The 11,133-nt window shown below is 44.6% G+C and overlaps 1 protein-coding gene across 1 annotated transcript; it reads right to left on the reverse strand.

The window, feature by feature from the left end:
* On the reverse strand, positions 1,150-10,603 carry CHMP1B (charged multivesicular body protein 1B). Its single transcript, XM_021405794.1, has 8 exons — positions 10,447-10,603; positions 8,053-8,150; positions 7,531-7,677; positions 6,713-6,781; positions 6,499-6,606; positions 5,632-5,675; positions 5,180-5,252; positions 1,150-4,666 (listed from the first exon to the last, which is right to left on the reverse strand). The coding sequence occupies exons 1-8, from the start codon at positions 10,460-10,462 to the stop codon at positions 4,622-4,624; spliced, it is 600 nt and encodes a 199-aa protein (XP_021261469.1). The 5' UTR covers positions 10,463-10,603; the 3' UTR covers positions 1,150-4,621.

Genomic DNA, 11,133 nt, shown 5'->3' on the forward strand with positions numbered 1-11,133 from the left:
GAGGACAGGGAGAGGGGAGGACAGGGAGAGGGGAGGACAGGGAGAGGGGAGGACAGGGAGAGGGGAGGACAGGGAGAGGGGAGGACAGGGAGAGGGGAGGACAGGGAGAGAAGATCTTGATGGGATGTTTAGGAAGGTTTTCCCATCCCTGCCAGCTCCTTTTGACAGAAATTGGTGGTAACAAAGTATTACGAAGCAGATAGTGGGGAAATTAAATTAAGCTGATCGTTATCTTGTCGGATAAGCTCGCATGTCTGATTTATTACTTTAGACTTGAGGGAAACGATCATTTCCTTTAGAGCTAACAACTTCGGGCTCTCCTTACCAGCGCACGCAGCCTGTCTGAGTAAGAAGCTGGGTTTGGGGCTAAAATGTGCAGCACTTTCTTCAGCACCCTGAAGGATGAGTGACAGCCGGGGAGCAGAGAGCCTGCCCCGAGCAGGAGGACACTGCAGGGCTTCCCAAATTGCTCCATCCTGCAGCACGGTGACCGCCCGCCTGGAGCTGCCACCGACCGCGCCTCCTTCCACGTCAAACAAGTTCAATTAGCACTTGGAAGTCGTTGCAGATTGGTCAAATCCATCTTTATCTGAATGGCAACGAAGAGAGCTGCCCCCGATCTGAGTAAGGCCACTGACCCCGCTGGGATTTCATGGAGAAAACACGGCCCAGCAGACGTGTCAATGCTGAAACCAGAAAGCACAGTGTGCCCTACAGAGAGTCCTGAACCAAAGCCATCGCGTGCTCCATCAAAACCTCAACCCACGCAATACTTTTGTCTTAAAGTGAAACTTTCTGTTGAAACCCATTTTGCGTCAGTCCGCAGCGTGCCTCTGTCTGCATGAAGCACTGGTGATGCTGGCCGGAATCCCATGAGACAAAGCTGCTCACACCAGCGTGCCATGGCTGCGAGAGGCCCCTCTGAGAATGAAGCCATCATTTCCGTAGGACCTACACAAAAGCAGAGCTCGAGGCTCCCCCTGCTGACGATAACGGAAGGAGGAAAGAAACCTTCTGAGCTCCATGGAGGACCAACGCAACCACCAGCTGCTGCTGGTGCTCCTGCTGTGTACATTAAGGACAGCAAACCAACGACACGCTGCTCACACAGCACAGAGCTGTGCCAGGAACCTGGGAACACACCTCAAGTCGATGGGCTGTACAGTTTTATTTACCAGTTGCAGTTACAAACCGTCCCATACAAGTAAAGCCGTTTCCACCATGAGCACTGCCGAGCTACAAAAATCATTCTCTCCTCTATACAGTTGCTGAGCATATATAACAAAACATCACCAGTTTTTGGCTCTGAGGGTCTCCACAAAGGCGAAGTGATGGTATTATCCCATTGGAATTGAGATTTCTTTTCCTTCCCTCTCCTCTCAGCTGGATCTTCTCATGGCTTCGCTTTGGAATCCAAAGGAACGAAGACTGCCTTGACACGAGCAGTTGGAAACATAATGCAAAGATAACCACTGTCCATAGTAAATCAGGAAAAAGCAGCGAGCAAAACCACCCTGAAGCATTTCAAGCAATGTCTCACCTTGGATGCGTCTGCTCGTAAGTACAAACACTGAAGCACTATTGGGTAAAGAGGTTGCATAAATCCTCATACAATTTATTTAACATGAAGCGGATTTCTACAAACGTTTACTGTCATCTTACAAGAAACACAAGAAATGGAAAAGCGAGGAGCCAGAGTGGCTCAGAAAAGAGCAAACGTTTCCAGGAGAACTCAAATGGAAGAGCTATACCAAAGTCAAATACTGCTTTAAGGGTAACTTCCAGTTTGAAGCATTTCCAAAACACTGGAGAAACACATAACTCATTACCAACGTTACTGTGGCAATGTGGTGAAGGGCAGCTCTCATACACAAGGGCCCTTTCCCCAGGAGAAGGCAGAGCTACACACAGAAGCCACCGGTGCACGATGCTGGCAGCAGCACACAGCAATGCTCAGGGTGAAAGCAGCAGGGCAAAGATTCCTCCTGGTCCCAACCTTCTTTTCCTCACCAGCAAAATTCCTCGGTTACTTGTCAGCTCCTTACAGAAAGGGACTGAACACCAGCCTGGTGCTAGAGCTAGCAAGCTTGGGACCTCTGGGAGATCAGAACTACGGATCAAGCTGGGTACAGCCAGGAAGATAATGAAGCAAAGTTAATATTCACCGTGCAGCAAATTAATCGGTCTCTTCTCTTCCTGTTCTGAAATTCCACCAAAACCCTGAGGTTCCACTCAAAGCAGCATTCTCAGAAAATCAAATACGGGAGACCAGAGAACTGCTGCCTGTCATTTCAAATAGCTCAACACCGAGGACAGTCTAAAAGCAGCAGCATTTTTAACATTAAAATCAGCCAGAAAAGAGAGCTGGAGCTGTCACACCAAGCACAGAAAGCCTCAGCAGCTTATGGTACAGCCCTACCAACAACCAACCGCAAAGCAAGCTCAGACCTGGATTTCACACACAGCAGCAGCTTTCCAGTCCTGCCATGAGATACGAAGTAACTGAGTGTCAAAAAATACACAGAGTTCACCAAGGCAAAGGCACACACACCAGCAGTTTCCACAGCTGTGAGTGACTTGGTTGCATAGATACACCCTTAGGTTTTTGTTACACTGATCAGGAGTAGCTAGGAAAAAGAAGGGGCAGCATGCTCTCCTTCCCTAATAGTTTTAAAGGACTGTGCCTATAGTTAAGATTCCATCATTTCTAAAATCATTTCTAAAATACCTTCCAGTTTCTCCTATTTTCAGGAGGAACGTTGAAGGGTGTTTAAAAGAAAGCTGCACTGAAAGTAAGGAAAAGAGCACATTTAGAACAAATCAATTCAGGCTGCTGGCCCGAGAGATACGGCTCCATGTTTTAGGTGGCTTTGTTCATCTTATTTTCCACATTTCATGTTCACAGTAACCCTGCATACCTCAGCACGTAGCATCCTGCTACACCTCCAAAGCGACTGAGCAGCACATCAAAAATGGCTTGAAACAGCTTCAAAGTTTCATCATTTTTGCACATTTTCACTGAAAAAATCCTGTTGACTAAAAGCAGGTAAGCAGTTTTTTACTGAAACATTTCCCCAGTACTAGAAAACCTACATGGTCCTCAGCATTGCTGAATTAAGAACTAATCCTAAGTCTTCACATCTTCCTCACCCCTACAAAAATAAAAAAGGAATCCAAAAATTCAGGAAGAGATTTTAACATCACCACTTATCACAACAGACTGCAAGCAGTTTCTGCTATGAATTTCTACCGTTTCTTTACTTCACAACCACAGGAGCCTGAAGCTGCTGAAAGCAGTCAGATTCTTTCACTGTGCAGAAGTGTAAGGAGATGAACTAAAACAAACCACCCTCTCCACTTACGACTTCCAATATTACAAGTCGCATTGCTCCACCTGCAGAGAGCAGTATTACACCTTCCTAAATAAAGCAGCTGCTCTTAACCCAGCAGAAGTCATGCACTCATCCAGCAGCTGCCTGGAGGCACAGCTGCCGTGCCCTCGTTGCTCACCCAGTTCTCACTTTGCTCCCTCCAACATCAGACCAGGAAATAACCCAGGAGCGTGCCCTGGTTGGAGCAGACAGGGTTGGGATCTTGGCTCATGAAGGATGACTGCGAGGATGTAAACCTGAGGAAAAGCACTTTGGTGTTTCTCATATGGCAGAAGCATGGAATACGATCACTGCTTTTCCTTGAGTATAAAAAAAAGAAATGAGTAGATGAAAAAGAAAGTACGAGAAGGAATGGAGAACAGCAAGCTTCAGTTATCCCATATGAGGTTTCTCAGCTTGAGCCTAAGGAGAACAGACAGCAGGAGCTCCCTATGAGCAGGAGCTCCACACCACGTTGGTCAAAACAGAGATGAATGGCATTACTGGCTGCACCACAGGATACTGAGGAGAAAGCAAAACAGAGAAGCTACAGCACTCAACATTAAACAACAAGCAAGCTAAAATATTCAACAGAACCGACCAAGTTGAAAAATATATTTTATTCCTCCTGGACTAAAGTGATCAAACCGTACAAGTTCCCAATTACATGAAAATAGCTTTTGATAACTTATTTATAACTGAACCAGCACAATTACTGTAGCTTTAGAATACTAAAACCACCACAGACTGAAGTCCACTCTTTCCTTTTGACAAGCATACTTTCATGAACTCCACGCTGTCCACCTCTAAGGTTCCAGGAGCTTGGCTATATAAGAAAGTTGGCTATTACAGTCATCAGCACCGAATATATCAGTTCTCCAACCACAAACAGTTCTCATAATTAAAAAAAAAAAAGAAATCACTTCATAATTTAAAATATATACCAATAACACTCCGCTTTTCTTTCAGCTAGAATGCTCCAACATTACCAGCTGACTTCGAATATCAACTTGATTCAGTGAAAAAAGCTTGCAAAAAATATATCAACTTCAAAATGTACAGAAAAAGACATTAGAGAGCTGATACTTTGGGACTACTTAATGTATTAGAAAGAAGAGCAAGCTCAGAGTGAAGTACCCTACGTTACAAATATTGGAACACCTACGCCAGACTGTGTACACCTTTCGAGTGCAGTGGAGGGTTAGTCTCAGAGTATTCAGAAAGCACAAAGGACTGCAGCTCTGTTTAACTTAGACTTGATCACGAAGGCGGGCCAGTCTCTGCGACAGCTCATCCTGCAGAGTTGTGAGACAAAAAAAACCAACTCTCAGTAAAATGAAAATTAATTTTTGGGAAGCGTGCAATCGCTCGGCAGCTTTGCAGTCGTGTGTCCCGATGGTGTTATCTCATGGACAAGTCCCAACAAGAAATTCTAAGCAAACACAGAATCCTTTACAAAAATCTTTTAAGGCTTTTCACAAGGCAAATGGAAGGAAAAACAAAAGCAAGGCCTTTGTGTATGGTAAGGGAGATGGCTGGATTCCTTAAATTCGGAGTAGGGAGGTGAGGCAGCTGTATGGAACTATGAAATAACCATGCAAAAAGATTCAGAAACATCTGAACTCACCGCATACACTAAACAGTGTATTTTCAATTATTGTGCTTATAAGACTGTTTTAACTACACATTACTTCTTTTGAATTGCTAAAATCTAATTAGAATTTAGAGAGTTTGCTCTGGCTGAGTGAGGCATGAATTCTCTTGCCGCATTTCTTTAGAAACATTCGTTTCTAGAGAATCTAACTTACCTGCTCTGCTGAGGCGACGCTTGTACCAACAGAACCTGTCTGCCCTTGAGGTAGTTCCATGTTCAGATCAAGACTATAGGTAACAGAAAAGTACAAAATCAGAACAAAGGTCAGGCATGCATGGCTAAAGAAGGTCCCTAGCGTCCTATGAACACTGTACCTCTGCTCATAAGACAGTCCAATCAAGAAACTAATTTCACCACCAAGAAGACAAGCCATACATTACAACCAGCATCAGGACAGAGCAAGATGTCAGTTTAACAATGGCATATCAGACACACCGTATGTACGAGTGATGTAAAGACAGAAAAATCTACAGCTAAGTTATAAATAACGACTGATGCCCAGAGGTGAAAGGAAAAATACTGATTCTTGTCTGCCTCCGAGAGACAGACGCTTGAAGCACTGGTACCTGACCTCCACGTCTGCCTGGAAGGGTTGGTGTTACCTACCCTGCTTCATCTGCCATTTCCTGTAGAAGCATATCCACTTGGTTCTAGAGGAAAGAAAAGAAAACTGATTCAGTTGCACTGCGGTAGCCCATGTCAAGTTCTTCTGCTCAATCCTGAGAGACCAGATTTTAAAATATATATGATTTAAAGTGAAATGTCTTTAACAAAACGTCTTGCTTAACCACCAGAGGGCTCTGTATGAACTCAGAAACAAGCAGAGTTCAGCTTGATAAAAGCCCATTCATTGAACTTCAGCATCTGAAAAACAATGCTTCTGAAGAATTACATTTATCTGTTAGCAAACAAAACAAACACATACCCCTGAATACAGCAAGTGCTATCAAATGCTGATTACAAATTATTAAAACAGTGCCTTGCACAATGTGGAAAAGGGTCCACCTCCACCAGCTTTGGTTTCAGGCTTATTTATAAAGCACTACCTCCAATAAACATCAGACAAAACTTGTGATGAAGCAGCACGCTCAGCATCTGGTGGACTAGCACGAGCTGACAGGTGCCAGGAATGTTTAACTACCTCAAGCATTGGTTAAGAATGTATTTTAGCTAAGAAGTTTACTAAGAGCTCATCAGAACACTCTTAATTCAATAGCAGAGTTAAAGATTTCAATAGATAATACAAAATCAGACCTGCTACAAGGGACAAAGAGTAAAATGCAATTACAGGACCCTCCACACCTGTGGCTGTAACCTGAACTACTCTCTTCACTGTAAAGAAGCAGAAGGTGAAAATGCTCCAGCTCCAGGTGTCTCAAAGCAGGCAGAAAGAACAGGAGCACATCACATTTCCATGCAGTGTTGACAAAGGTAAAATTTAAGATTTTTTTTTTTTTAATTTAGTATTCTTACCTGCGGCGTTGTTAGTGTTGTAGTGTTGCTCATTGTGTCTTCCATCTGTTGTGTCTGTACATCTAGTGTTTCAAACTGATGTTCAAATTTATCCATTAATGCAGATATCTACAAAAATACAAATCAAATCACTGACCTGCAGGTAACAGAAGGGAAACACAACACCAACCAGTAAAACTTTTTACATATGCCTCCACAAGAAGTTTCTATTTACCTTTTCCAAGTTCATGCTCTTCAGAGTGGCATCCATGGACTTAACTACCCCTGCCATTGACTTTGTTACCTGAAATGAGGTCAAGAATCTGTCACAAGCAAGAAAAACGATACGTTTCTTACCGAGTTCTCTCAATTCTATCCAGTTTCTACAGTATCAAATAGCAGTGCATACATTACTGTCATCTAGAACATCACTTTCTTTACAGGTCCTACCATTTGAAATTGTATAAATTAATTCATTCACTGAAAACTGAGATCTATATGGCATTAACTTCTGAGGGTCTCAAAACCTGTCAAAGGATAACGGATGTATTTAGGTACAGATCACAGGGCAGAACAAACTCCTTGCCTGAAGAGCAGCACAGCAATGTACCATAAAAGATTACTCGAGCTAAAAAGACATCTGGAATCACAAGTCCTACAACGTGACTGCATGCATTCGGGAAGGGATCTCCTTAGGAGCATGGATAACAGCAACTAACAAGAGTTGCACGCTAAAAATCATAGTGAAGAATAAACTGCTACTAAAGAGCAAGTGCCAGCAGAATTCCTTCAGATTCCATGAAGATGCTGAATTCAGGAACATGGCTCAGGGGAAGAACTGGAGATAGGTGGATGGTTGGACTGGATGATCTCAGAGGTCTTTTCCAACCTTGGTGATCCCACGATTCCATTCTATGATTCCAGCACCTGACATACTAACAACTACACCTGAAACCAGACTCCAACCTTTCAACTCATTACAGATGGAATTAAGTCACTCCCACGAGGATCAGAGGGCTAATCCTTTCCAAGGATGTGTGAAAATAGACTTACCTTGCCCATTGTCACTGCAGTCTGAACTCTTGCTGCCACAGCATCTACCCTGGCACTCATGCGCAGGAAATTAATGGCTTGATTCTTCTGGCGGATGGCATTTTCTGCATGTATCCGTGCGACTTCCATGTTACCCTTCTGGATGGCCTGTTTAAGAAAAAAAAAAAAAAAAAGCATTTTAACTTTCCTGGATCTTTATATTTTCCTAATAACCTATTTTATTTTTATAAAAGCATCCATTAATTGCATATATATATATTTACTAAAGGACAAAATGAAACTTTGAGAATAACAGTCTCTTTCAAAATAGATCTATTTTTCTGAGCAACTAAATGCCACAAGTTCTTCCTAAAGAATGCATCCTGATGCTTATTAATAAAGTATGGGAAAATTTATAGCCATAGAATTAAAGTCACAAGCATTTATCAGTATTATCAGCACACAGGCCAGGAAACAGCAACAGATTCAGCTACACCATGTAAACCACAGATCCAAGCAGCATGCTTCAGACTCAGTGCTCACCTTCTTAATTTTCGCTTTCTCAGCCTTCTCCTCTTTGTCGCATCTTTTTGAGTTCCTGTTGAGTTCCTTTGCAGCAAACTTCAAATTAAACAGGTGTTCTGCAGCGTAAGTTAAGGGCCCAAGAACAGGATCAATCCTTGCTCTGTACTATCCTGCTCTCCTGCTTAAAGCGTTACCAAGCCTAGCACTGTACTGTCGATACTAAAAACCTATTTTAAAACTATACAGACACTTATCATATAGGTCCTACTGGGCCATGAGAAATGAGCTCAGATCCCAACTGGCTCCATGCAACAGCAAATCCAATTCAGACTGATACACAAAACAAAACACACATCCCCCAGGAGAAACTGAAGTCTCATTCTGCTAGCTGCTTTCACCCACACACCCAGAGTCTCCGGCTCTCAGTGAAATGGAACAGCCCAGCAATGAAGGAGCAGCTCACTGGCCTGCCTGGATCCTCCTCAGCCAAAAAAAAAACAAAAAAAAAACGTTATGGAACAACAGACAAATTTGCTGGATAACAGCAAACTGGCTTGGCTGACCACACCCAGGATAAAGGCAGGGCTGCCCTTTCCAGCCACAGCGTGATCTCAGGTTTAAACAACTCATGCAGCCTTCCCATCTTTATGTCACGTGAGCAATTCTGGTGTCCTCAACAGTTCTGTCATCTGACTTCTTGGGAAAGAATACTTAAGTCTGCAAGAGAAACGTTTTTTATTTTTTTATTTATTTCAAGTTCTGCTTCAGCTAAAAGCTCCAATAAGAGAGCAGAACAAGCCTTCACCATGATTTATAGTCACTTGCATTAAACTGCTAGCAAGGGAGAACAGAATGTTTTGAAAATATTTTAAAAACAAACAAAAACTAAAACACTTTTTGTTTTTTTTAAGTATTGTTGATAAAAGCTCCCAAACAACACCAGTCTTTCTCAAACAAAAGAGCAGTATAAAGCTTTCTAGACTTTGCCAGCACACCATTTGACAACCCAAGAGGAAGATGCAGCAAGTACTAAGGTGCATAACAGCTAACTGAAAGCACGTAAAGCATTATGAAGTTTCTTCAATGTTTTATGTAGATAAGTCATTCCAGAGCTACTCTTTTTTTTTTCCCCTTTAAAGTCCAGTCACCCATCTTAGAGCTCTGACATCAACTTGAAGACATGACAAAGTCTCTTGATAAATTTGTTAGCCTATCCTATAATTACAAGCAGGCTATAAAAAGTTTACAGCTGTGCCTACGCATCTAATATTTTAACTATTAAGGGAGCTAAAACAACAATAAAACTGAAACTGCTGCTTGTATTTGTATTCATTTCTTTAAAATCTAGGTCGCCGTCTCTTTCTGCAGCAATAAGCATACTGCACTGAGTCACAAACTACATGATTTACCAAACAGGAAAATACCTTGAAATCCATTCAAATATATGACAGGTCAGAGACCAAAATAACCAGGTAAAATATGAGATCACCTGCTTACACCGACTGCCGTGAGAAGGAGCATTTCAGAGTGGCTTATTTTGAAGTAACTTCCTCAGTTACTCATCAGGGCATTCACCTTTGGCACTGTGCTACCTCCACGGCTCTCCCTCCCGTGACGGCACAGCCTCGCTCCTCCCTCCAGCTGCACAACCTCATTGAAACCAAACTTCCACCACCAGCTGTGAGGTGACTCACAGTCACCTGCTCCAAGCTCCATCCACTCTCTCCCTACCACAACAACCAGCAGCACACTCCAGCTACACTGAGACCATTGTCATCTATTAAGGCTTTTCTGCTCCTCTGTATTATGATGATTACATACAGCCAGAAAGCTCAGGTTTGCCTGTACGGGTTCTCCTTGGTTGTAGTTTCTTTTTCACACCAGGAAGCAGAGAGCAGTTTGTGCAGCTGACAGCAGTCAGGGTTCAGGAAACAAACACCTGAAGAGCAATGTGCCATCAGCACAGCAGCTGCTGCCTGTCACTTCGCGGGTCGCCAGTGCTCAGGACAACCTGCAGTGCCCCACAGCACAGACAAAACTAGTTTTCTGTCTGGGCCAGGTAGGTTAGGCCCTAACAAAACCAGCCAGGCCTGAGCTCACCATCAAAACAAAAACACTATTTCCCATTCTCCTTTTACAGCAACCACAACCTCAGCTCCCACCATTAACCCCAAGCCCCTTCCTCCCGACCAAACCTTCAGGCAGCGACCTCCTGCCCCGGCTACAGCGGACCACCTCAATACCCACTCCTTCCCTCACACCTCCCCCGCTCCGAGGCCTCCCCCGGGCCAGGCCCAACGGCACACCGGGGCCTCCCGAGGGAACCAGCAGCCGCGGCGAGCAAAGCGCGACCGCACCACATCCACACAACCCAACCCTGCCCCGCCGAGCCGCCTGCCGACACGAGGATACTCTCCATGTTGGACATGGCGGCCCAGCGGCGCTCCGGCCCGGCGCAGGGCAGGGCAGGGAGGCTTAGGCCGCTCTCGTTCCCTCTGCCGGCGCTACGGCTGCTCCCACTTCCGGCTGCTCCCTCTTCCGGCAGCTCCTTTTTCCGGTACTTCCCACATCCGCCTGCTCCCACTTCCGGTAGCTCCCACTTCCGCCTGCTCCGACAGGAGCGCCTGTGCGGAAGCGCGCATGCGTACTTCCGGTCTCCTCGCGGCGCCGGGCCGTTTTTCAGTTGCTTTCCTTCAGCCCTCACCCGCCAAGGGGCTCCCGGCCCGGGCTGGCTGCCTGGGGTGGTGGGAGGAGCCCCCGGCAGCAGCGGGCACGGCCGTGGCCCTCCGTGTGCCAGTGTACCCAGAGGAGGGCCGGGCGCCAAAACACAACGAGGAAATGCAGGAATCCGAGGCGTGCACCTGCAGCCTGCAAGCACGGACAGCTCAGAGTGATTTCCTCTAGCAGGTGCCTTAGGTCTTCACTATTTAAAGACAAAGGAGTTTCGCTTCATAATATCTAATGACTGCTTACTGTGTATCTAGAGCAGCTATATATATATATATTATACTTCACAGAAAGAGGCGTTAGCAGTCATTAAGGAAAAAATGCAAGGGATAGTAACCTCTGAGATCAAGAAGTTTGTTAGATGTTCAGCAT

Source organism: Numida meleagris, chromosome 8 (genome assembly GCF_002078875.1).
Source record: "Numida meleagris isolate 19003 breed g44 Domestic line chromosome 8, NumMel1.0, whole genome shotgun sequence".
NCBI lineage: Eukaryota > Metazoa > Chordata > Aves > Galliformes > Numididae > Numida > Numida meleagris.

What these genes read in the sequence shown, in the direction of transcription:
- CHMP1B (XM_021405794.1), bottom strand. An exon ending in CAACACTAACAACGCCGCAG is followed by an intron (nt 5,676 to 6,498) that starts GTAAGAATACTA and finishes TCTTTCCTCTAG; the next exon opens with AACCAAGTGGATATGCTTCT. An exon ending in GCGTCGCCTCAGCAGAGCAG is followed by an intron (nt 4,667 to 5,179) that starts GTAAGTTAGATT and finishes ACAACTCTGCAG; the next exon opens with GATGAGCTGTCGCAGAGACT.